Source organism: Salmo salar, chromosome ssa02 (genome assembly GCF_905237065.1).
Source record: "Salmo salar chromosome ssa02, Ssal_v3.1, whole genome shotgun sequence".
Lineage (NCBI taxonomy): Eukaryota > Metazoa > Chordata > Actinopteri > Salmoniformes > Salmonidae > Salmo > Salmo salar.
Genome location: NC_059443.1, coordinates 55,674,079 through 55,700,678, shown reverse-complemented (window position 1 = coordinate 55,700,678; position 26,600 = coordinate 55,674,079). Strand labels below are relative to the sequence as shown.

Here is a 26,600-nt window from a genome sequence, read left to right as displayed (position 1 = left end):
CTAAAGTTTTGTAGCTCGTCTGGACAGACCGACTATTCTATTTCTACAGGGAGCTGCAACAACACATCTTTTATGACCATCTCAAGTTCTATTTCTGGGTATATAATACATTTGTATTTGATTCGATATTTTTGTAGAAAAGCACAGAGGAAGGCGGTATATGGCAGGGCAACATGTACTGTAGTATACAATTCAAACCACCCAAACAGACCCCAAAGATAATGCGTTAGCGCTGACTTCCACAGTGGGAAACTTTCAAGCGCTTGTGTTGAAAATATCTTGTAATGAAATGGAGTTGCACTGACTGGACAAGTAGCCCCAGACAGGTTGACCAGGATGGAGTGATATGTTGACCACAGCTACCATAACCGCTATAGAGTCATTGACACGGATATTAGGCCTGACATTTCACCCCTGCATCCACTGGGTCAGATGGGTAATAGGATGATACACTGACTGGGCCGGGGAGAGTGTTTGTGATGAATCAGTGGAAATAAAATTGTATTTTAACTCATAGAAGTGCCAAAGTTACCAGGGTAAATTCAATGAAAGTGAAAGAATTTGAAAGTGTGTAGTCAGACTAGTCAACCTGGAGTGACCGACAGCCAGCCATCAGTTAGTGGGGTTATTTATCAGTGAGGTGTCAAACACACAGAAACTGTATCCACAGCATACAGGGCAATTTATCTTAACGCCTGAGGGCTATTCAAATGAAGGGGAAAAAAATCATTTTGCAGTGTGGCCCCACAGGACCTTGGCGAAAACAGAATTTGGACACCAGGCAAAATGAATTTGAGACCCCTGACGTAGACAAACACAAGGCATGACTAGGTCCCAAAGTTACCGAGGAACCCGCACTGATAAATGGAAAAACACACTCACCCTGAAGGCAGTGCCCTCCTCAATGATGGTGGGCAGCTGAGAGAGACAGATGTCCACAGCCAGGTCCCATGCCTGCCTGTAGAGGAGCGATGCACACACACACACACACACACACACACACACACACACGGCATCAACAACCCAAATGTCCAACAAACACACACAGACGGTCCTAGAGAGGACAGCATTGAGGCTTTGATCAATTCCAAAGTGTTCTTTCTCCCTGGTCATCATGTTTAATTCATACTGTTACATAACACACATCAAACTCCCTTTACTGCTGCACTCTCACAACAACCCCCTTTTCCCTATCCACCCACCAACCCCCCTTTTCCCTATTTGCTCTGACGCAGCACTTGGGGTCTGCAGCTAAGGGGTTTGTCCTCTGGTTAGAAAGTGCATGCAGGAATTGAGCATTTGGTTGACGAATGCAACAATACTCAACGTTACAGATTTGTTACAGTCATTGAACGCAACTCTAAGAACACTGCCTTTTGCCTATTCCATCCAGGTAACAGAGGAATCCAAGATAAATGACAAATACAATTCTCTACGGAGAAAGATATTTCCCTAGTCAAAGGATCCTACATGCTAGTTATAATCTATGTAGAATACAAATCATCATATCATTCACATAACACAGTGTGCATTCAATACACATATCAGGTATAAATATCTGCAATCCCAGTGCATGAATATATCAAATATATGAAACATCTGGAATCAGTCGAGACAAGCAGACAAATATTCGTTCGGCGACAACAACAAAAAAACCCATCTCTCTTGTTGCTGTTAGAATCAGTTTGGGAAGTGAGTGAAAAGTGACATGAAACGTGATTGGGATTTGATAGGAGTGAGGGGTGTGTGATGGCCGCAGGTAGCTTAGCGGTTAAGAGCGTTGGGCCAGTAACCGAAAGGTCACTGGTTCGAATCTCCGAGCCGTCGTTCAAAACTCTGACGCACTTGTCAAGTCAACACATCTGTCATTGCGGCTGTGAAGCGCATCACAAGAGCAATGCCAAAGAACAGATGTGTAAAACAATTGACATCATTGATGCAATTTCAATGTTGTTTGAGTTGCTTTGTGTATCACTAAATTTGCTTGAGATGATTTTACTGCGACACTGCTCAATGCATCCAAGTTGCTTGACATAGGCGTTTCAAAGAGCTGTCAGTCAAGGTGAGCTCATGAATAATAAACTCCCCGCCCACAAAGCCTTGTCTTTTCAAACTTCCTGGTAGTTAGCCATGAGATTAAAAGTACTTTTTTTTTGCACGTTTTCAGCATTTCTAACCAAAACAAATATTAGAGGTGATATTTTAGTCACTCAAAAGGCTATTTTACATGGAAATAAGAATGACAGTTTGGGACCTTTAAGTGTGTATGAGGGAATTTGTATCTAGTTGCTGACACTGCTATAGCTTCTACCTGCAGCAGAGCTTGGTGCAGCCATAGCGCCATACACCCCCCACCACACACACAGTCATGCACACCTGTCCCCAGCCAATTTATATCCTAATAATGGCCCACTAATAAAGACACAAGAGCATTTTAATAACACTTGCGGGTTGTGTATGGACACGATCATCAATCAACATATTTCCCCAAACCCTCACAATCTCACCACCTCCACACTTTGTGTTTTTCTCATTTTCTGTGTCTCTTACTCTGTCCGCTACACACCTATTAGTCTCTCTTCCACTCTTTCTTCCTTCCTTCTATCTAGCTACCTCAACACTTCCTATCAGACTCTCCTCCACCCTTCCATCTAGCTAGCTACCTCAACACTTCCTATCAGTCTCTCCTCCACTCTTTCTTCCTTCCTATCTAGCTACCTCAACACTTCCTATCAGTCTCTCTTCCACTCTTTCTTCCTTTCTTCTTTCCTTCTTTCCTTCCTTCCTTCCTTCCATCTAGCTAGCTACCTCAACACTTCCTATCAGTCTCTCCTCCACTCTTTCTTCCTTCCTATCTAGCTACCTCAACACTTCCTATCAGTCTCTCCTCCACTCTTTCTTCCTTCCTTCTATCTAGCTACCTCAACACTTCCTATCAGTCTCTCCTCCACTCTTTCTTCCTTCCTATCTAACTACCTCAACACTTCCTATCAGTCTCTCCTCCACTCTTTCTTCCTTCCTTCTATCTAGCTACCTCAACACTTCCTATCAGTCTCTCTTCCACTCTTTCTTCCTTTCTTCTATCTAGCTACCTCAACACTTCCTATCAGTCTCTCTTCCACTCTTTCTTCTTCACTGCTATCTAGCTACCTCAACACTTCCTATCAGACTCTCCTCCACCCTTCCTTCTATCTAGCTAGCTACCTCAACACTTCCTATCAGTCTCTCTTCCACTCTTCCTTCTTTCCTTATCTATCTAGCTAGCTACCTCAACATTTCCTATCAGTCTCTCCTCCACTCTTTCTTCCTTCCTATCTAGCTACCTCAACACTTCCTATCAGTCTCTCCTCCACTCTTTCTTCCTTCCTTCTATCTAGCTACCTCAACACTTCCTATCAGTCTCTCCTCCACTCTTTCTTCCTTCCTTCCTTCTTTACTGCTATCTAGCTACCTCAACACTTCCTATCAGTCTCTTCCACTCTTTCTTCTTTACTGCTATCTAGCTACCACAACACTTCCTATCAGTCTCTCCTCCACTCTTTCTTCCTTCCTTCTTTACTGGTATCTAGCTACCTCAACACTTCCTATCAGTCTCTCTTCCACTCTTTCTTCCTTTCTTCTATCAGACTCTCCTCCTCCACCCACCCTTCCTTCCTTCCTTCCTTCCTTCCTTCCTTCCTTCCTTCCTTCCTTCCTTCCTTCCTTCCATCTAGCTAGCTACCTCAACACTTCCTATCAGTCTCTCCTCCACTCTTTCTTACCACCCCTTGTTCTCCTTTGACTTCTTCCTTCCCCTCCTTCCACATTCTCTCTCTGTGCTTCCTTTCTTGCTGGCTCAAGCATCTCTTTAGAGCTGTGATGGGGTGTATTTACACAAAGGAAAACCCCAGATTATTCAGTGCTATTTAATGTCTTCTCAAGAAGTGATAATGGAGGCAATAAGAGATGAAAAAGCCGATCGCTCACTCAAGAGGCTTTCAGCAACAACACTCCCCCAACTAATGCTTTTTGCAACTGATGGTGGAAAAACACAAAAGGATTTTGCAGACAGTTTTCAACATGAATCTAATGAATGGACAGACATTAGATTTAAGAGAAAAAGCCAACAGAGAGAAAGTGTGTGTGTGCGCCAGCGCGTCTTACCACATGGCGTGCATGTATGTAGGTGGCAGGCGCGGACTGCTGACAGGGGTGCAGTTGTATGACCTCATTATCCTCTCGGCCAACAGGAAGTTGCGGAATAAACTGGCCACCAACAGGTCCTGACGAAAGAGCTTCTGGAACAGATCTAGAGAGAGAAGATGAGTAAGAGGAGAGAGAGGATGAGGGTTTTCAAATGTTGCACATTTATTATTATTTTTAAAAAAACACTTAAATATCACATTTACATAAGTATTCAGACCCTTTACTCAGTACTTTGTTGAATGATTTTTGGCAGTGATTACAGCCTCGAGTCTTCTTGGGTATGACGCTACAAGCTTGGTACACCTGTATTTGGTGGAGTTTCTCCCATTCTTCTCTGCAGATCCTCTCAAGCTGTCAGGTTGCTGCACAGGTATTTTCAGGTCTCCCCAGAGATGTTCGATCCGGGCTCTGGCTGGGCCACTCAAGGACGTTCAGAGACTTGTCCCGAAGCCACCCCTGCATTGTCTTGGCTGTGCGCTTAGGGTCATTGCCCTGTTGGAAGGTGACCCTTCGCCCCAGTCTGAGGTCCTGAGCACTCTGGAGCAGGCTTTCATCAAGGATCTCGTTGTACTTTGCTCCGTTCATCTTTCCCTCGATCCTGACTAGTCTCCCAGTCCCTGCAGCTCAAAAACATCCCCACAGCATGATGCTGCACCCACCATGCTTCACCGTAGGGATGGTGCCAGGTTTCCTCCAGAAGTGACGCTTGGCATTCAGGCCAAAGAGTTCAATCTTGGTCCTCATGGTCAGTGTCCTTTAAGTGCCTTTTACTGAGGAGTGGCTTCTGTCTGGTCACTCTACCATAAAGACCTGATTGGTGGAGTGCTGCAGAGATGGCTGTCTTTCCGAAAGGTTCTCCCATCTCCACAGAGGAACTCTGTCAGAGTGACCATCGTTATCTCCCTGACATAGGCCCCTTCTCCCCCGATTGCGCAGTTTGCCCGGTCGGCCAGCTCTAGGAGAGTCTTGGTGGTTCCAAACTTCTTCCATTTAAGAATGGAGGCCACTGTGTTCTTGGGGACCTTCAATGCTGCAGACATTTTTTTGGTACCCTTCCCCAGATCTGTGCATCAACACAATCCTGTCTCGGAGCTCTACGGCCAATTCCTTCGACCTCATGGCTTGGTTTTTACTCTGACATGCACTAGCATCTATGGGACCTTATATAGACAGGTGTGTGCCCTTCCAAATCATGTCCAATCAATTGAATTTACCACAGGTGGACTCCAATCAAGGTGTAGAAACATCAAGAATCATCAATGGAAACAGGATGCACCTGAGCTCAATTTCGAGACTCATAGCAAAGGGTCTGAATACTTATGTAAATTTGCAACAATTTTTAAAAACCTATTTTTGTTTGGTCATTATGGGGTATTGTGTGTAGATTGATGATAAAATTATTTTAGCCATTTTAGATTAACATAACAAAATGTGGATAAGTCAAGGGATCAATACTTTCCGAATTCACTGTAGGTGCGTATGTATTGTGTATTGAATGTGGACAGACAGGCAGAGTGCAGTAGCAGCGCCAGATAGATCAAGGCAGGGGGTGGTAGTGACATTTTCAACTCTCATTATTAATTCATGCATTATCTCATTTAGTTTAATGGGGCCAGGTTGCTCCAGTGTTAATCCCCAACTAATGATAATAATTGGTGTGTGTGGGTGTGTGTGTGAGAGAGAGTGAGCCTGTCTGTGTATAAGTGTTTTGATTATGGTGTGATTCGAGTGCGTGTTCGCGTGCTTTTGTGTGTGAGAGAGTGAGTGTGTGAGTATGTCTGTGTGAGAGTGTTTCGTGAGGTGTGTGTGTGGTGGATTAGATGTGCCGTGCATTCATGAAGGAGATTCTCTGTGATGTAGGCTGATTAATGAATTGCAGTGCCATATGGCTTCTGGGGCTTATCAGCCCATCACCACTGTTCTCTTCTCACATCACGACTCACATGAGTGTTTGAGAGAGAGAGAGATACTTTCTACTTGTCTGGGCAGCCCAGGTAGACACAGGGGTATGAGTGTGTATGCTTGCATATATGCTCCCAAGCTCGTGTGTGTGTGTGTACCTCTGGGCAGCACGTTCCAGGCGATAGTGTCAGTGATGGCAGTGAAGATCCAGTTGAGCTCTCCCAGTAGGGTGCGTCTGTCATTCAGTCTCCCAGGTATCCTACACAACACCATAGGTTTGTCAGTAACATTAAGATACAGGTAACTGCCAAAATAAAGGAAACACCAACAAAGTGTCATAAGAGGGGGGGCACCACGAGTCACAACAGCTTCAATGCAACTTGGCATAGATGCTACAAGTGTCTGGAACTCTGTTGGAAGAATGCGACCATAGATATAAAGCAGTGTTATATATATATATATATGGATGCAACACGATTCTTCTGTGAGAAAAATAATTTGGTGTTTTGTTGATGATGGTGGAAAATGCTGTCTTAGGCGCCGCTCAAGAATCTCCCATAAGTGTTCAACTGGGTAGAGATCTGGTGACTGAGACTGCCATGGCATCATACATAGTTTTCATGCTCATCAAACCATTCAGTGAACACTCGTGCCCTGCGGAAGGGGGCATTGTCATCATATGGAGGCATAGCCATGGTAACCAAAATAATGGCGTGAATAATGGTCTGCCCAGCATTTTTATACATTTGTAAATTACTTAAGTCAGGAACCAAACCTGTGTGGAAGCATCTGTTTTTAAATATACTTTGTATCCCTCATTTACTCAAGCGTTTCCATTATTTTGGCAGTTACCTGTATATTCCATATAAAATACACTGAGTGCACAAAACATTAAGAACACCTTTCTAATATTGAGTTGCACCCCCCTTTTGCCTTCAGAACAGCCTCAATTTGTTGGGGAATGGACTCAAAGCGTTCCACAGGGATGCTGGCCCATGTTAACTCCAATGCTTCCCACAGTTGTGTCAAGTTGGCTGGATGTCCTTTGGGTGGTGGACCATTCTTGATACACACAGGAAACTTGAGTGTGAAAAACCCAGAAGCGTTGCAGTTCTTGACAAACCGGTGCACCTGGCAGCTTCTACCATACCCCGTTCAAAGGCACTTAAATCTTTTGTCTTGCCCGTTCACCCTCTGAATGACACATATACACAATCCATGTCTCAAAAAAAAAAAAAAAAATCCTTCTTTAATTAGTCTCTTCCCCTTCATCTACACTGACTGAAGTGGATTTAACAAGTGACAATAAGGGATCATAGCTTTCACCTGGATTCACCTGGTCAGTCTATGTCATGGAAGGAGCAGGTGTTCCTAATATTTTTTACACTCAGTGTATATCAATGTTCTATATCTATAATACATCCATTTCACCCGTCTAATTAACATAGAGCTATTCATTTCAGTGGCATCAAACTACATTAACACTTTAAAACTGTCATTAGACTTGATGGGAAAGCACTTGTGTTTTTTTTCCTGAGCTCGATGTGCAGTTTGTAGAGATTAATGACATCAAGCCTGAACCCTGTGATGTAGTAGGGAGTTGTAGTTTCCAACAGGCCAATCTTTTATACTGAACAAAAATATAAGCGGAACATGAAACAATTTCAAAGATTGTACTGAGTTAGCGTTTATATACGGATATTAATCAATTAAAATAAATTCATTAGGCCCTAATCAATGGATTTCACATTACTGGGACTACAGATGCTGTTGGTCACAGATACCTTAAAAAAAAAAGTAGGGGCGTGGTATCAGAAAACCAGTCAGTATCTGGTGTGACCCCCATTTGCCTCATGCAGCGCGACATCACCTTCTCATAGAGTTGATACGGCTGTTGATTGTGACCTGTGGAATGTAGTCCCAATCCTCTTTAATGGTCGTGCAAAGTTACTGGATATTGTCGGGAACTGGAATACGCTGTCGTACACGTCGATCCAGAGCATCCCAAACATGCTCAAAGGGTAACATGTCTGGTGAGTATGCAGGCCATGGAAGAACTGGATTATTTTCAGCTCCAGGAAGTACAGATCCTTGTGACATGGGGTCATGCATTATCATGCTGAAACATGAGGTGATCACTGCGGATGAATGGCACGACAATTGGCCTCAGGATCTCATCATGGTATCTCTGTGCATTCAAATTACCATCGATAAAATGAAATTGTGTTTGTTGTCCGTAGCTTATGCCTGCCCATACCACAACTCCACTGCCACATTGGGGCACTCTGATCACAACATTGACATCAGCAAACCACTTGCCCACACAACGCCATACACGTGATGTGCTGTTGTGAGGCCGGTTGGACATAGTGCCAAATTCTCTAAAACAACTTTGGAGGCACCTTAGAGAAATGTACATTACATTTTCTGGCAACAGCTCTGGTGGACATTCCTGCAGTCAGCATGCCAATTGCACACTCCCTCAAAACTTGACATCTGTGGCATTGTGTTGTGTGACAAAACTGCCCATTTTAGTGGGCTTTTGTCTCCAGCACAAGGTGCACCTGTGTAATGATCATGCTGTTTAATCAGCTTCTTGATATGCCACACCTGTCACATGGACAGATTATCTTGGCAAAGGAGAAATGCTCACTGACAGGGATGTAAACAAAATTGAGCACAATTTGAGAGAAATAAGCTTTTTGTGCGTATGGAACACTTCTGGGATCTTTTATTTCAGCTCGTGAAACATGGGATCAACACTTTACATGTCCCGTTTATATTTTTATTCAGTGTACATAGTTTAGCACAGAAAATGTGGTAATTAACTACAATGACCATAATCCGCTTAAACTTGTGGTCTGTGCGGCGCAAGAGATGGAGACTGACGCCTTGCTCAGACTGACAGCGTCATTGCGTTTTGCTACACCAGAAGTATACTCATTTCCAATAGAATGTTGTGTTTGGCTTGTTTGGCTTGCAGCATTGTGTTGCAGAGGTAGTTGCAGTGCGTTCTGTGCCGTGCGTTTGTTGGATTTATCTAATGTATGCATCAAACTGTATGTATAGACTTGACAGAAATAGTAGCAGAAGGTGAATGTTGAACTGTTGTTGCACACATCTGGTAAACATGTTGGGTTGAAAGGAAAGATGTTTGACTACTATGACGTTGACGGTCTGATCGAGGCATGGTCGAGAGGGATAGAAAGCAGAAAATACATGATTGATTGATAGATAGTTGTTATTCAGCCTTATTTACTTTGAAGAACTAGTAAAAAAATATTTTTGTCAGACAGCATAGGCAGCAGCTTTATAGAGATGAGACGACTTGGAATGAAATAAAGTTTTAAATAAATCTAATATTTTATTAAAGTAATGTAAATAAATGTTTAATAAGTGATAAACAGTAATGGGCAGTCACCATGGGACTTACTCATAGTTAGTATTATGTGAAACAGCATTCCACCCGGAATTTCAAGTAAAAAATAAGAAATTGAAACCAAAAACCGGGCTTATTTTTTAATAATCGAACCGAAACGACCTCAAAAAGTACTAATCGCTCAGCCTTACCACATAGAGAATAGGGTGCAATTTGGGCCTCAGACATACACAATATTCATTTTAATCAAAGTCCTCCACAAAGACCTAATAGGAAACTGCTCCTTTAGCACTAGCCTATCCTGTGTCTCGGATCACTCAGTATTCCGAACCTGAGATTTCCATGGAAATGAGCGTGGGGATTGGTTGTCCCAGAGGGGAGCGGTATCCGCGGCGCCCAGCACCATGGTAATCAGCACGGCGACAGAGGAAAATCACCTCAACCCCTCTCCCAGCTCCCTGTCTTATAATGAGCAGTCAGTGAGGCTAGAAGTGGAGGGAGAGGAGGCTAAGACTAAAGGCTACTGGACCAGAGAGAGCAAGAGAGAGAGAAGGCTAAAGACTAGCTAGCAGAGAGTGTAGTACTGAACTAAAGGGAGAGAGACTAATGGCTAATGGACTGGAGGGAGATAGGGAGAAGGGAGCGAGGGGGTTAACACTACAACCACTGTAGGCCAACGGCCACTGACGTTTGATTTTGAAAATACATTTGAGGGAAAAGAAAATCAGCAGACAAAAGCTATGTCCTGCTCCTTCCGACTTCTCCTAAATGTTTGTATTTTACACTGCTCATTTGTCAGAATTTGAAATCAAACAAAAAAAGACTTTTAGCTTTTTTCCCTGTTTGTTTCCACACCTATTCCCAACTTAACCCGCCAAGGCAGGATGCTGGTACCCAGCCAGGTGCTAATGCGACTCCCCCCACTGAAAGAATGACAAATGGGTGATAATTGTGCACCTTACTTCACAATTGAATTCAAATGAGGCCTAACTAACAATAAGGAGGGTGAAGAGGTTGATTTAATTTAGACAGACAATGGTGTAATGAAGAGTTTGTGTTATGCCTATTTATCAGCAGCAAATCATTTGACCGCACGCCTTAGGGGTTGATACCATTCTCTTTTATGTTGTACTTTGTCAAAATAAGCTGTTATGGGACTGTTTTATTTACTATAACTCTGATACTAATCAAATTCACTGTAATGGAAACGTAAACATGCTACATGTTGCAGTAGGCCTTTAGAATAATGCTAAACATATCCTGGACTCTATCCAGCGAAGCAAACGATGCCAGCCCACTGAATGAACGGATGGAATGGGCAATAATTGTGCAAGTTAATTCACAACCACATTTAAATTAGGCCTTACTGAATGATGAGGGTGAAGAGGTTGATTTAATTCAGAACATTAGTGTAATGATTTTGTGTAATGAGTGTGTTATGCCTATTTATCAGCGTTGGCGGTCATGTTAATCATTTGACTGCACACCTTGATACCATTCTCTGTTACAGGACTGTTATTTACTGTAACTATGACTAATCGAATGTGTTGTAAGGGAAACAAAAACATGCTGTGTGTTGCAGTCGGCCTTCAGAACAACGCAAAACACATCCTTGACTCTATCCAAGTTGATGAGCGGGAAAAAACGATGCCAGTCATGAGTGACAATATTAGGCCTATCAGTTGTCAAACTGTACATGAATTTACAGATGCAGGGAAAGGAGCATTACTTTATCATATCCTCCTTCAGAGTCACATGCAGGTAAAACATTTTCATTTCTAAATAGTATCAGAAAGAGCATATTCTGCAGTTTCTATTACACTTACCTCTGTCAAATAACTCATAATTCAAGAGGTGCAGCTCTATTTCCAAATGTCACTTTTTCCAAGAATATCCCTGCTGTCCATGAATTCAGCACAAGACCACTTACGTGGCAGCATTGCTCTGCCTACTACGCAAAAACGAGTAACATAATACAATTAAAATATGCTATTCTGTCGTCAATGGATGAATGGGCAATAGAAACCAGATATAAACTGATAATGGTGCGTGTGACTTCAATGAACTGGTTGATGAGGGTGATTGAATTTGATCTGAATGATGAGGGTGAAGAGGATGATTGAATTTAGAACTATATTATAATTTTGATGAAGAATTGTGGGCAGTCTATTTTATTATGAAAGGTTGGAAATGGTATATAATTTCCCCTCGGTGAGAGTCAAAATAGACACTGAGTACAACATACAGTGTGTAGTTCACAATGGCAAGCCGAACCAAACGAATGGACGCACTGACAGTATTGCAAATGCTGCAGAACTTAAGTGAGTTAGAGTCGGATGGAGGATCATATATTGAGCTTGAAGTCGACGTTGCTGATGAAGAGTCTTCATCCGATTCAGATGTTGACTTCGAGCCTCCGATGCCTGAGCTTCGCCACATAGAAAAACTCAGAGCCAACTGAGACTGTGATCCCAACTGGCACGGCGAGACAGGAGTCTGGGAGGGGCGGCACGGCGAGACAGGAGTCTGGGAGGGGCGGCACGGCGAGACAGGAGTCTGGGAGGGGCGGCACGGCGAGACAGGAGTCTGGGAGGGTGAGACAGGAGTCTGGGAGGGATGGCACGGTTTGGGTAGAAAAGAGGGAGGAGTTTGTGACATGCATATGTTGCAGCACATCAGAGATGGTACTGTTGCTCATGTGCATAGAAAAGGAAACAGTAGGTGGGACATGTCTATGGATGAACTAAGCATTTATTGAACTCTTGCATGTTCGCGGGGCGTACGGCGGAAAGAGCATGATGTTGAGTCCTTTTGGTCTGATAGGTACAGGGTGGACTTTCTCAAACTGATTACACTGGGTTGGACTGACGCAAACTGATTACACTGGGTTGGACTACGCAAACTGATTACACTGGGTTGGATGACGCAAACTGATTACACTGGGTTGGATGACGCAAACTGATTACACTGGGTTGGATGACGCAAACTGATTACACTGGGTTGGATGACGCAAACTGATTACACTGGGTTGGATGACGCAAACTGATTACACTGGGTTGGATGACGCAAACTGATTACACTGGGTTGGATGACGCAAACTGATTACACTGGGTTGGACTGACGCAAACTGATTACACTGGGTTGGATGTTGTCCAACTCTGAGGTGATACCGCAGCAGGTGCACATGAAGCCAGGCCCATGAAAACTGTGTGCAGTGCAACTGATTTGTTTGTGGGGCTTGCTCACAGAAAGCCCCGAAGCTGTGCGCTGACTTTGGACCCAAAGCATAATTTTTATTTTTTTTTTTAAAGAGATTTATGTATTAATCAAAGGCACTCGCATAATGGCACAATACAGTGTTTGATCAACAAATGACTGTTTTTATATCTTGTCATGAATATATAGTCCTTTACAATTGTTCATGCACTGGTGACTTTGTTTAGGAATACAGCAAATAAATTCACCTGTGCACCTGGTTGGTTATGTTACTATAGGCCTACATTTTGTCTTGGACTTGGAGAATTATACAAAACATATCCATGACTCTAAACAAATAGCTATTGTTTTTTTAAATAATATATTGCCATTCATATTTCTTCATGCAATTAATAATTTACAATAGTTTATGCACTATTTATCAAGCATGTATTTATCAAGCATGTTAATATGCATCGGATGCATATGCTAAAGAGGATGCCCGGCAATGTTCTCTAGCGGGTACTGATAGGCCAGGCGGTTCTACCAATACAAACTTTGCCAGTTACCTAGATTAGAATCCATCTTCCCCTTGTGCCCTAAACAATAGCCAATAGCCTACACTAGTTAGTCCCCTGATGGCACTAGTTGGTCGGAACTTGGTCCTCAGATGGGACTTCCTGTTGATGCCAAATAAGGAGTTTCCTCTTGGGTCCCCACATTGATCTCCTGCTCAGTCACACAAGTTAGTCCCCTGATGGCACTAGTTGGTCGGAACTTGGTCCCCAGATGGGACTTCCTGTTGATGCTAAATAAGGAGTTTCCTCTCGGGTCTCCACATTGATCTCCTGCTCTGTCCGTCCGTCCGTCCGTGCGTGTCGACAGGTAGCCTAGCGGTTAAGAGCGTTGGACCAGTAACCGAAAGGTTGCTGCTTCGAAACCCTGAGCCGACTACGTGAAAAATGTGTCAATTTGCCCTTGAGCAAGGCACCTTAACCCTAAAACGCTCCTGTAAGTCGCTCTGGATAAGAGCATCTGCTAAATGAACAAAATGTAAAACAATGTACAGCATGTGGCGTGTGTGGTCTAATGATGACTCCTGACAGCCCAAGTGTGTGTAGTGTAGATCAGTAGAGGCCTGGCTGTGTTGATGGTGATGTGTTGACCAGGACACCGGCCCCCCATGGTGCTTTATGACCCCCTCAGTGGGGGACAGGAGTACAAGGAGGAAGGGGGATATAGACTCACTGAGTGGAACGAATGGCTTTCCCCATCTCCCTGGGTATATCCTGACACAACACACACACACACACACACACACACACTAAAGAAAGCTCACACACACCGTGCCCAGAGAGGACGCTGAGGAGCTGCACTGAACCAACAAGGCATCGCTCATGTGAAAGAGCAGAGTGTCAGAGCATCAAAGAGACACCATTTCTCTTTCCCATTCAGACCTGCTAAACCCCACAAGTGCTCACCCACTGACCCTATTCATCTGGCCTAACACACTCACTCACTCAGCTAAATGTATTAGAACGGAGGAAAAGGAAGACTCCATGGTTCTGCCATAACCTTGACTCCGTTCGACTGGGGGCACTGGTGAGCAGCGACATGTGAAGACATGTTTTCTCAGGGTTCCTGCTCGAGGTAAACAATTTATTATCAATAATTCCGTAAAACCTACCCTACCAGTATTATTTACTAACACTTCGACAGGATTTCCAAAGCTTGTTTGGCTAGGGGAGAGACCTGTGAAGGACAAATGATACAACCTATAACATCCCATTACCGTTTAGATGATTGGCTGGTGGCCCTGTGGAGTAAAAGCACTGAGTACTGGGTGTTCCTGCCAACAACATCGTGAAGCACCAAAGAGGAAACATTTAGCATTCCGGACAGGACAACCTGTGTACCAGAAAAGTAGATGTAAATTGGTTTTCCTCTTTGTTCAAGGGGACACAGAGGTAAGGAAGGAATGAACGGATGGATGGATATCCTGGTCAAAGTATAACATCTGTTTCCAATCCTAATTGTTACCTGTCATACCAGCTACAGGATAGAACGTGTTTTCCATTTACTCAGCTTAATTGACTTGTTTCTATTATTTTCCTAAAGGTAGAGTGTAACAGTGTCACTGCTGAGTTCCCACGTGAAATAACGACACATAAGCCAAGTGACTAGGCATGATGAGCACAGCCCTGCCTTACTCAGAGACCCCTAAAGAGACCCAGCAGGGGGCTAGACGAGCATTGCACCCCTCCAGGGGGTCTGGGAGACAGTATCAATAGGGTGTGGGATCGGAATCCACGCTGAAAGCTCATAGGGTTCCCATGTTATTCCCATCATTCCCATGCAGTGGGAAAACAGAGTTGTGGGGAGATGAAAAGAAAAGAGCTGTGTTTCTTGATAAGAAAGGATCATCCCTGATCAGGAGGCAGCTTGGCTGTTGTAGGAGTGAAGTCAAAAGAGAGAAAATAAACAGCAAACATTATATTGCATCTGGGTCAAGTAGAGTGTATTAGTCACGATAACTGACATGGTTTAGAATCGTGACTCAATCTCTTATCTAAGATCCGTTTGCAATAAGTGTGTATGTAGGAGTGTGGTGTGTGTGTGTGTGTGGGTGTGTGTGTGTGTGTGTGTGTGTGTGTGTGTGTGTAGGAGGGAGAGAAGAAGTAAATAATTATTGGTTGGTTTAAGTTCTTTGCAGTGACTTGGTCTTATGTAATGGGGGTCGGCTGTTGATATGTAACATTTTGGCCCTCTGAGCAGAAAGTGTGTGTGTGTGTGTGTGTGTGTGTGTGCGCGTGTCTCCATTATGGCCGGTTAACACTGAACACACGGAGGGAGTCATGGCCATGTGCTGACTGAGTCACAAACTCAGCTGGGAGGTAAATGTCACCATCTCCTGGGGCCCAGCGCTGAAACACACACTGACACAGCTCAGCCTTCCGGAAGCTAACGCTTCAGCAACACTCCTTATTGGAGCGGTCTAAAACCCCGGTCCTGGAGAACCACACAGGGTGTGTTCAGGGTTCTGATCCAACTCAGCACTAATACCCCTAGGGCCTGTTCAGGAGGATGCAACGTTACAGCGTTCAGATATCACTTTTTGTTTGTTTCTTTGCGTAACCATTTTAGAGACTGCCACCAAAACCAGCTGTGTTTAAAGTTCCAGACAGAGGTAAATGAGAAGGTCCTTAAAACGAGTGTTGTGACAAGGTGTGAACTCTGCTATGGACAGGTTCTTATGAGACCCAACAGAACAGACCTGTCAGAGGACAGAGCAACCGGTCTAAAATAATCTGTCTCCCTGAAAGGGGTGTTTTTGCCATTGCAGCACATTGGCAACCACACATGGGAAGGTGTTGGGTGATTCTTAAGAGAGGAATGACTACAGTACATGATGAATTAGCGCTTCTGTTGCTGCACTGGACTCCAGTACCTTTGGGGGTGAAGTCCAACTGTGAGGTGATTTTGAACTAGTACACCACTCAAAGCTCTGAAATACCACCCGCATCGATTTCTTTTTGATCTGAATCTGGGTCAGATCTGAACGTCGTCACTTAAAACACACTCGGAAGGGAAGCCTTTCCCAGCACGAACTTTGAAGCAAACTGACTACACTGGGTCGGATGGTGTCCAACTCTGAACGAGGTGATACTGAACGAGTACACTACGGAATACACTTTTGATTTCTTCTGGGTCTGCATCTGGGTCAAGTCGGAATGCCGTCACTTTGTAAACAGAGCTACCTTCCTAGTGTTTTAGAGGGGAGCCTTTTCCCAGCACGACCTCAATCTCCGACGCAAACCCACAATAAGAGTGATGCTCGTATGAGCCTCCTGACGTGCCTTTAGAGGTGTTCTTGCCACAGCCCTCACTCCAGTCCAGTGAGACATGTAAGGAGGGAGAGCTGTCAGAGCTGTCAAAACCGGCCCATGATGTACTGATATGGCGAATAAAAAGGGGGAGAGAGAGAGAAGCAAAGTAAGAGTGAGATCTCTCTGATTGTTAGTTGAAAGGCTCTCTCTTCCACCTGGTTATTTCTCAACCAGCTTTTAACCTCCACAGGGGCATCTCCACATGTCAGAGAGAGCGAGAGGAAGAGAAGGAAAGAGAGAAAGCTACAGAGGTGGGAAGAGAGCGAGAGAGTTGACATGGTGCCAAAGGGAGAGAGAGAGCCAGATAGTGAGCAAGAGAGGAGTACCTTATCAACCTGAAGAGAGAGAGAGACTTCTTGTATCCTCTACTTCAAAAAAGTGGATTGTTTGAAAGAGGAACAGGCTGTGGTTCGGCTGAGGTACCTGAGGAGTTATGGGGCACAAGAGAGGCAACTCTGGAGTTTGGATCCAATCCTAAACTCACTTCCAGTCTTGGAGAGGTGTAGACTAGGCAGAGAGAGGTGTGAAACGTGCCTATCTGGAGAGTGGGCAGAGAGAGGAGTGAAACGTGCCTATCTGGAGAGTGGGCAGAGAGAGGAGTGAAACGTGCCTATCTGGAGAGTGGGCAGAGAGAGGAGTGAAACGTGCCTATCTGGAGAGTGGGCAGAGAGAGGAGTGAAACGTGCCTATCTGGAGAGTGGCAGAGAGAGGAGTGAAACGTGACTATCAGCATCACACTGGAAAGAGTTCTACTCGATGAACTTTGAGCCCCCGATACACACACAAGTTCAGTGAGTCTGCACCATGACACCCTCAGCCTCTACTAGCCCTTAGCCAAACACACTAATTAACCTCTAGAGGAGGACTAGATTTTGTGTGTGTGCTGTGTGTGTGTGTGTGTCCATTCTGGCCTGGTTAACACTGAGCACACCGAGGGAATCATGGCCATGTGCTGACTGAGTCACACAATTAGCTGGAGGCAAAGTCATGCGTGTGTCTACACGCCAGCATGTGTGTTTGGAGGGAAAGCGAGAATGTGTGTCTGAGTCAGACAAAGACTCGGCAAGAGGGCCAAATCTTAAGTAGTGAAAAGTTTCTCTTCATCTCTTGTTTAACTGTTATGTGAGCGCGTGAACATAGTCTCTCTGTGTAGTTGGGGTAGAGAGCGAGCTCTAGGTGCTGCAAGCTGCCTTCTATGTTCTCAAAACGAGTGGAATTGCATCTGTACGTCCTTTTATCTGGCATATTTCTCACTCACAACAAGAACATACTCAAATCCATCCATAAAAAAAACTACAGATCTTTACAAAAGAAAAAGCAGGGCTTTAAATTGGTCCAAACTACACTACGCGCTGAAAGAACAAAAGAAGAAAAGCAATATAAAGTAAAGAAAGCAGAAATGAAAGCAGGAGAGTTTCCACAGCGGTACTTACTTCTCAATGAGGTCCAACGTCACCCCTGGTACCAGCTTGGCACTTTTCTGCATGCAAAACCTGGGGGCACAAACAGAGATCCAGTCCAATCAGGGCAGCCAGAAAGCAAACAACAAAAGTGCTATAACAATGTTTCAGGTCTTAATTCATCTGTAAACCGCTGAAAGTTTGCATACAGTATGTGTGGAAGCATTGCCGTGTCAACCACAAAGAAAAATGTTTTCCTTTTCACAGTGAAAAAAAGTTTGACATCACAGAAACAACAAGTAACTTTCAATGACGTATGATAAGGTCTTTAAACTAGAGAGGTTTAGGTGAGGGTCAGGTCACAAAGGTCACGCAGGGTACCTCTAGGTCTATTTAGACCGCACTGTGACTCCCACAGTGAAGAGGGTATCATCGTGCTTGGTAGCAGGTCCAGTGCGTTCACAGCAGGGTGATGTTTAAAGGTAGAGGAGAGGAAAGGCACGATATAGCACTGCTGAGGCAGCAAATATAGCAGCTGGGTTGGGATCGCAGATGGGGCTTAGTCACTATTATCAAGGGGAACACAGGTGTGTGTGTGGGGGGGTGTGTGTTAAGTGAGTGTGCATTCGTGCGCGCATGTTACACGTTTGAATTATGCAGAAACCTCTCCACCCAGCTGTCCAGCACACGTGTTCTCATCTGGACATTGAAGCACGTACACAGACAAAGTTCAAACTAACAGCGTGTAACAACTCCCCACAACAAACCTCAGGTGGCCATGTGTTTGTTGTGGTAATTCACTTTTAGGACAGAGGTCAAAGTGGCACACGAGAGTCTCCTCAAATAGGACATGGAACATGAATAGAGAGAAGGCCATATAGACAGAATAAGAGACAGAGATGGAGAGAGAGAAGGGACTTCTCGCCTGAAGTGTTCCCAAAGCACACATGAGGAGATGAGACTGATCCACAGCCAAAACAAATAGAGAAGAGATGGAGAAGGGTGTCAGAGGACATACTGTACTAGAGAGGGGAGCGGAGAGAAGGTACTGTGGCGTGGTACTGGGGGTCCGTGTGAGTTTGTCTGTGTGTACGTGCTTGGGAGAGAGAGAACGAGAGAGCGAGGAAGAGTGTGTGTGGGGTCCTGTGGGCTCACGTGCGTGACGTCTACCTCTCGGTGGGATCCCAAGCTAGGTTGTAGAGGGAGGAGCGGAGTGTCTCTGTTGGTCCCCTCGGAGCCGACTGTCTGCTACAGCTCATTACATCCCCCAATCAGCTCTCCCCAGACTCCCTCTGTCTCCATCTTTCCCTCTATGCGGCTCTACTTCAATTCCCTTCTCCGTCCTTCGGTCTCTCGCATTCTCCTTCTGAATGTGTTCATGTCGCCCAACCCCAACTCCCTCAGTCTGTCCTCCACTCCCCCTCTCCATTTTACACATCTCCCAACCCCAAGTCCTTATCGTCTACCAAGTTTCCAATTCTCTATATGCCTCTATTTTTTGGCTCTCCTTCACTGTCTGCTTCCCTCCTCCTGTCCTCTAATTCTTTCCCTCTTCTGGCTTCCCGCTCCATCCTTTCCCTCTTCTGGCTTCCCGCTCCATCCTTTCCCTCTTCTGGCTTCCCGCTCCATCCTTTCCCTCTTCTGGCTTCCCGCTTCATCCTTTCCCTCTTCTGGCTTCCCGCTCCATCCTTTCCCTCTTCTGGCTTCCCGCTCCATCCTTTCCCTCTTCTGGCTTCCCGCTCCATCCTTTCCCTCTTCTGGCTTCCCGCTTCATCCTTTCCCTCTTCTGGCTTCCCGCTCCATCCTTTCCCTTGCTCTCCCTCGTTGATATACTAACTTTAGCCGCAATAATTAACAAAACCCTAATTAGCTGACTGTTGGCTCCTTGCTATTGCTGTATAATACACAGGTAATGTTCTGCTCTGCTGCCCTAAGCTGTGGATTCCTCTTAAAGTATGAGATCTAGAGGTCGGCCGATTAATCAGGGCTGATTTCAAGTTCTCATAACAATCGGTAATCTGCATTTTTGGACGCCGATTATGGCCGATTACATTGCAGTCCACGAGGAGACTGTGGCAGGCTGACCACCTGTTACACGAGTGCAGCAAGGAGCCAAGGTAAGTTGCTAGCTAGCATTAAACTTACCTTATAAAAAACTATCAATCTTAACATAATCACTAGTTAACTACACATGTTTGCTGATATTGCTAGTTTAACTAGCTTGTCCTGCGTTGCATACAATCAATGCAGTGCCTGTTAATTTATCATTGAATCACAGCCTACTTCGCCAAACGGGTGATGATTTAACAAGCGCATTTGCGAAAAAAGCACAATCGCTGCATCAATGTACCTAACCATAAACATCAATGCCTTAAAATCAATACACAAATATATTTTCTTTAACCTGCATATTTAGTTAAAATAAATTCATGCTAGCAGGCAATATTAACTAGGGAAATTGTGTCACTTCTCATGTGTTCAGTGCAGGGTCAGGGTATATGCAGCAGTTTGGGCCAACTGGCTTGTTGCGAACTGTGTTTATTTATTTTACAAGGCAAATCAGTTAAGAACAAATTCTTATTTTCAATGACGGCCTAGGAACAGTGGGTTAACTGCCTTGTTTAGGGGCAGAACGACAGATTTGTACCTTGTCAGCTCGGGGATTCGGACTTGCAACCTTTCGGTTACTAGTCCAACGCTCTAACCACTAGTCTACCCTGCCGCCCGTTCCTAACAAAGACCGTAAATAATTTGCCAGAATTTTACATATTTATGACGTAACATTGAAGGTTGTGCAATGTAACAGCAATATTTAAACTTAGGGTTGCCGCCCGTTCGATAAAATTCGGAATGGTTCCGTATTTCACTGAAAAAAAATAAACGTTTTGTTTTCGAAATGATAGGTCATTAATATGGTCAAATCCGGAAACTAAGGCTTGTATTCCTGTGTGTTTATTATATTATAATTAAGTCTATGATTTGATAGAGGAGTCTGACTGAGCGGTGGTAGGCAGCAGCAGGCTCGTAAGCATTCATTTAAACAGAACTTTCCTGCGTTTGCCAGCAGCTCTTCGCAACGCTTGAAGCACAGCACTGTTTATAACTTCAAGCCTATCAACTCCCGAGATTAGGCTGGCAATACTAAAGTGCCTATAAGAACATCCAATCGTCAAAGGTATATGAAATACAAATGCTATAGGAGAGAAATAGTCCTGTAATTTCTATAATAACTACAACCTAAAACTTCTTAACTGGGAATATTGAAGACTCATGTTAAAAGGAACCACCAGCTTTCATATTTTCTCATGTTCTGAGCAAGGAACTTAGATGTTAGCTTTTTTACATGGCACAAATTGCACTTTTACTTTCTTCTCCAACACTGTTTTTTGCATTATTTAAACCAAATTGAACATGTTTCATTATTTATTTGAGATTAAATAGATTTATGTATTATATTAAGTTAAAATAAAAGTTTTCATTGTTCATTCAGTATTGTTGTAATTGTCATTATTACAAATAAATATATATTATTACAAATAAATAAAAAAACTATATATATAGTAGTCCAATCGGTATCGGTGTTGAAAAATCATAATCGGTCGACCTCTAATGAGATCTACACTATTAGAGGCTAAATGGTTATTCAGACAGAGAAACACAGTCACAGTAGGTTCAGGGCTTACGTCTCAAGGATGTTCAAGGCATAACCTATGTTTATTCATTTCTATGGTTCAAGGGCAGAGCCGTATATGTATCATGTATATTATTGGATTTGGTTCAAGGCACCAGGGTTGGAAGAAAATATATTTTAGTTCAAAAGGTCTATGCATTGCTATACAATTTAAAACGCAGAGATGCATTCAGAACGGCAATGTGTTTTAGCACAGGGCCTTGAAGCTAGTCTGAGGTAGTTACAAAACATTCTGAGGCATTATGAGGTAAAACGCTTCTTCCTGCACCCATTACATTCCCGTTTAGGTCTGTTGAAACAAAGCTGAATGTACAGTAGTACCACAAGGTCATAGAACATGAGGTTAAGCAATGCTTTGCTTCCCCATTGTGATGTCACCACAGACAAGGACAAAGAGGAAAGAATACAGTTCCATTAACTTTCCCATATTGAGTCCACGCTCCAGAGATTGTACAGGAAGTGTGTGTGTGTTACACCCTCCTCGCTTGTTTCCTCCTTCCCCCTATAGGCTAAGGAGATGTGAGGACCGAGAATGAGTTGTTAGTTTTAAACGAGTGCAAAACATTGGTGTGTGTCAAGGGATATCTAGGCAAATGAAAGGAATATAAGACCTGATAATGCAGCTCCATGCTGACGCATTTTCATTCAGAATTGATCAGTGTTTTTTGCCTTTTGAAGGTGTACCGTCATGCAAAGCATCATAGATAATGACAAGAAGACATTTGGTTACTGGAAAGGCTGTCCAAGTTTTCAAGATGGAAGCTAAGGTCTCCTGTGCACACACACACAAGCATGCACATACACACACATTTGTGTGCTTTCTTTTTCTGTTATGTTTGTGTGACTGAGTATGTCGGTGTGTGCTTGCGTGAGTGTGAGACCTAGGCTTCCTTAGCTAAAACACACACAATGCCCAGGTGGTGGGGTTGGCATGAGGAGAGTTCCAGGATATTGGGCCAGTCACCTGTCAAGGTGTTGGCAGCAGAACGGGAGTCTTGTTTAAAGATTCAGCAGGAAGATGATGCTTCTCAGCTCCTCACAGTCACACGAGGCCATGACTGGCTCGTAACCATCTGATAAGCATGCATCTGATAAGAGTCCCTCAAGAATCACTATGCTCGTTTCCTTTCCTTATTTAACTCTCCTCTTCTCCCCTTCTTTCCAACTTCCTCAGATCTTTCTCACCCTTCTTTCTTCTCCCCTCCTCATTTCTCCACTCCTTCCTCCTCCCTCCCTCCCTCCCTCATACCTTGCCCATTCTTTTTATCCCCTCTTGTTCCATCCTTTCCTGTCTTCTCACCATCTCTGCTCTTCTCCTTTCCCCCTCCATTACCGTAGGCACCCTCTCGCTCAACATCAGGGAAAGCCCTTGAGAAAGTGCTCTATCAGTAATGATTTTCTGCTCTGGTGAGCAAGGAAACCCTCTGACTCTCTCACTCTTCCTATATTAGTTCTCTCTCTCATTCCACCTCTTTTTTTATCTTCCCTCTGTGCTTTATTTTTATTTTTTTGCAGGTTTGGAAGCCGAGGTAAGCCATCACGTCTTAGTGAGCATTTTCATCTCTTTTTCTCACTGCAGTGCTGAATGCAATTAGCTAAGGAGAGAAGCACATGTCTCTTTCAGCATGGAAGGGAGAGAGCTAGATAGATCGATTGATAGATCTACAGAAAGAGAGAGGCAGATTTCACTGCAGTCTCGAGACAGGGCTGATAATGATATTTCTAGCATTGGAAATCATTCTTTGTTATGACCCATCCAATAGCTTTACTCTAAGACTATCAAATCCTTAAGCAATTTGGTACTTGGCTATATAAATATTATCTACCGTTATTATTTCATCACTGACCTTTATTTTTACCAGATAAGTTGAGTAGTCAAACAAGCCAGTTGGGAACAAAGGATTAGGTGGCCATGATAATATTAGATGTTGGGGTTGAAATTTAACCAAGACACAATACAAATACCAAGAGAGATGTATAATGAAAGGGAAATGGAAAACCTACCACCGAGACCTCAGTTCTAATGTCTCAACCAAAGAATGAAAATTGCAAAGAAATGTGAATTATATGCCGAACAAATGGTCTTCCTTCCCCAATGATATTATTGTACGCCAACGCATCGCACTCACTATAATGGATCCTTTGAGCATGAAAAGATAATTAACAAAGAGGAAGCGTCTACTCCAGTCTCACTTTTTCTCAGAAACTGCGATTTGACTTACCCATTAGCTATATTACACCATTGATAGAAAAAAAAATGTGACGAGTGTCTGTGAGACTTTGCAGAGTTCTTGCCAATACTTTTTTTTGTACTAGAATTGTCACTGTCTGAACCCCGAACAGTGCCAAACACTAAGAGACATTCACAAAAAAACACACCCAAATATCCCCTCAAACTACAACACTACTACTTTAGCAGGAGATGAAAAAGGGTAAGCTGGGTATTGTAGTTCACAGATTAAGAGATCAGATAAAGCAGTGGTCTTTCAGTATCGATCTCTTCCTGATTGGTAGCCCTTTCCCGTATATGGGTATAAAAAATTGCAGATTTTGTAATTGATAAGCGCCTAAATTGGAACACAGTGGCTGTACTGTAACATGCTATACAAGACGTCAGAGCTCAGGTTCTCCGCTTCACAACGCTGTATGGTATTCAAATGACAGCTGTTAGAAACTACGCAGGAATTGAACCGCCATTTCCTGGTTGCAAAACTTCAAATGGTTCACCTAATTTCAGTTTACGTGACAAAACAAGCATGTGTAGTGTAGAAAATCATTGTATAAACCACTGAAATATATTTTCCATAAACAAAAATATTGTATTTTTTTTCAGCTGTTTGAAGCTGGTGTACAAAACCGAAAGTAAAAGACAAAAAATAGACTTGCTTTCAATGAGAATGACAGATCTATAACACATTTCTTTGTAAATTTGGTCGGGTCGCCCAAAGCTACATGTTGCACCTCTCTCCCAAGCAAATTTCCTGCAATTCTATGCATTTTGCCATGGCTAATGCTGTGTTATTTTGCTCAAACAATAAAACCAATACTGATAAATTCATTGTTTGGTGAATTTATTCTCCCTGTCTAGCTTTTATTTTGGTAGTTGTTAGTTCTCAAAGATTATATTATTTAAAAATATATAGGTTCATTATCTTTTCTACATACTTTATATCTGCGTTTTAGTCATTACAGTTTACATTTACATTTTAGTCATTTAGCAGACGCTCTTATCCAGAGCGACTTACAGTAGAGTGCATAGATTTTATTACATTTTTTAAATACTGAAAGCCTTTTTCCATCCAGAAAATGTATTTTATATATGTGTCAAAGAAGAGACGTGTAAATTTGGTGTCCGAAGGCCATTCACTTAACATAAAAAGATATGTATAAACATAAAATAAAAATCACTCAACTCTTACCCTTCTTTTGACCCAGCAATATTTGTGTTGCAAACTACTAAATTAAGGGAGTTATTGAACTCTAAAGTGTCAAAATGTCCTTCAGTGTAACTGTCCGGGTAAACCTCTAATGACAAAAGTGTTTTAAAATGTAGAAATTCATCCTAAAAATATAAATGACACCCATGGCATAATTGTGTTAGTGTTTGCAACAATATATAGAATAATGGGCGACATACTGCATCTAAAAAATATTTCATTTGAAAAACTTTTGCACTTCAATGTCAATCAGTATAACAAAGGTAAAAAGCCATTTTAAAACATAACAAGATGTGAATCATGTGACAGTGTGTGACATCACAAAGAAGACACATTGAAGACCCTCTATAGGATAAGGGTATGGCTAAAGGCTATAAGAAATAGTGGTCTAGTGCGTTCGGAACAGAGAGTAAAAGGGGCAGATTTCTGGGCCTGGAAGAATAGATTCACGGCATAATGTACAGACAAGGGTATGGTAGGATGTGAGTACAATGGAGGTAAACCTAGGCATTGAGTGACGATGAGAGAGCTTTTGTCTCTAGAGGCCCCAGTTAAGCCAGGTGAGGTCACCGCATGTGTGGCGGGGTGGGACAAAAGGGCTAGCTAAGGCATATTGAGCAGGGCTGGAGGCTCTACAGTGAAATTGTAGTTATCTTAGCTAGCTGAATTGTTTACCAGTTGCTAAGCAGTTGCTAGGGACTCTTTTGGAAGAAGCTAGCTAGCTAACGAAGAACAACAAAGAATATGTAGTTAACAGAAGAAAAGAAAGAGAAAATCAGGACAGAAGAAAAAGGATATCAAAGTGAAACAGTTCTCTAAAGACACAAGAGACAATAATACAAGAAACAACACTTCTGTAGCTTGTCAACTATGTGTCTGTCTATCCCTGTTCTCTCCCCTCTGCACAGGCCATACAAACGCTTCACACCGCGTGGCCGCTGCCACTCTAACCTGGTGGTCTCAGCGCGCACGACCCACGTGGAGTTCCAGGTCTCTGGCAGCCTCTGGAACTGACGGTCTGCAGCCAACAAGGCTGAGTTCATCTCAGCCTATGCTACCCTCCAGTCCCTAGACTTCCTGGCGCTGACGGAAACATGGATTACCACAGATAACACTGCTACTCCTACTGCTCTCTCTTCGTCTGCCCACGTGTTCTCGCATACCCCTAGAGCATCGAGCCAGCGGGGTGGTGGCACTGGAATCCTCATCTCTCCCAAGTGGACATTCTCTCTTTCTCCCCTGACCCATCTGTCTATCTCCTCATTGGAATTCCATGCTGTCACAGTTACCAGCCCTTTCAAGCTTAACATCCTTATCATTTATCGCCCTCCAGGTTCCCTTGGAGAGTTCATCAATGAGCTTGACGCCTTGATAAGTTCCTTTCCTGAGGATGGCTCACCTCTCACAGTTCTGGGTGACTTTAACCTCCCCACGTCTACCTTTGACTCATTGCTCTCTGCCTCCTTCTTTCCACTCCTCTCCTCTTTTGACCTCACCCTCTCACCTTACCCCCCTACTCACAAG

General features: G+C 43.5%; 1 protein-coding gene across 7 annotated transcripts in view; it reads right to left on the bottom strand.

Moving 5' to 3' along the window:
* The window catches only part of LOC106588110 (regulatory-associated protein of mTOR), a 218,903-nt gene that overhangs the window by 76,465 nt on the left and 115,838 nt on the right, over positions 1-26,600 (bottom strand). For all 7 annotated transcript variants that reach the window (XM_014176787.2, XM_014176794.2, XM_014176814.2 and 4 more), the window contains 4 exons: positions 17,982-18,041; positions 6,246-6,346; positions 4,144-4,288; positions 883-958 (listed from right to left, as the gene is read on the bottom strand). In XM_014176787.2, the coding sequence (XP_014032262.1) occupies positions 883-958; positions 4,144-4,288; positions 6,246-6,346; positions 17,982-18,041 (382 nt within the window). The remainder of the gene's footprint in view (positions 1-882; positions 959-4,143; positions 4,289-6,245; positions 6,347-17,981; positions 18,042-26,600) is intronic.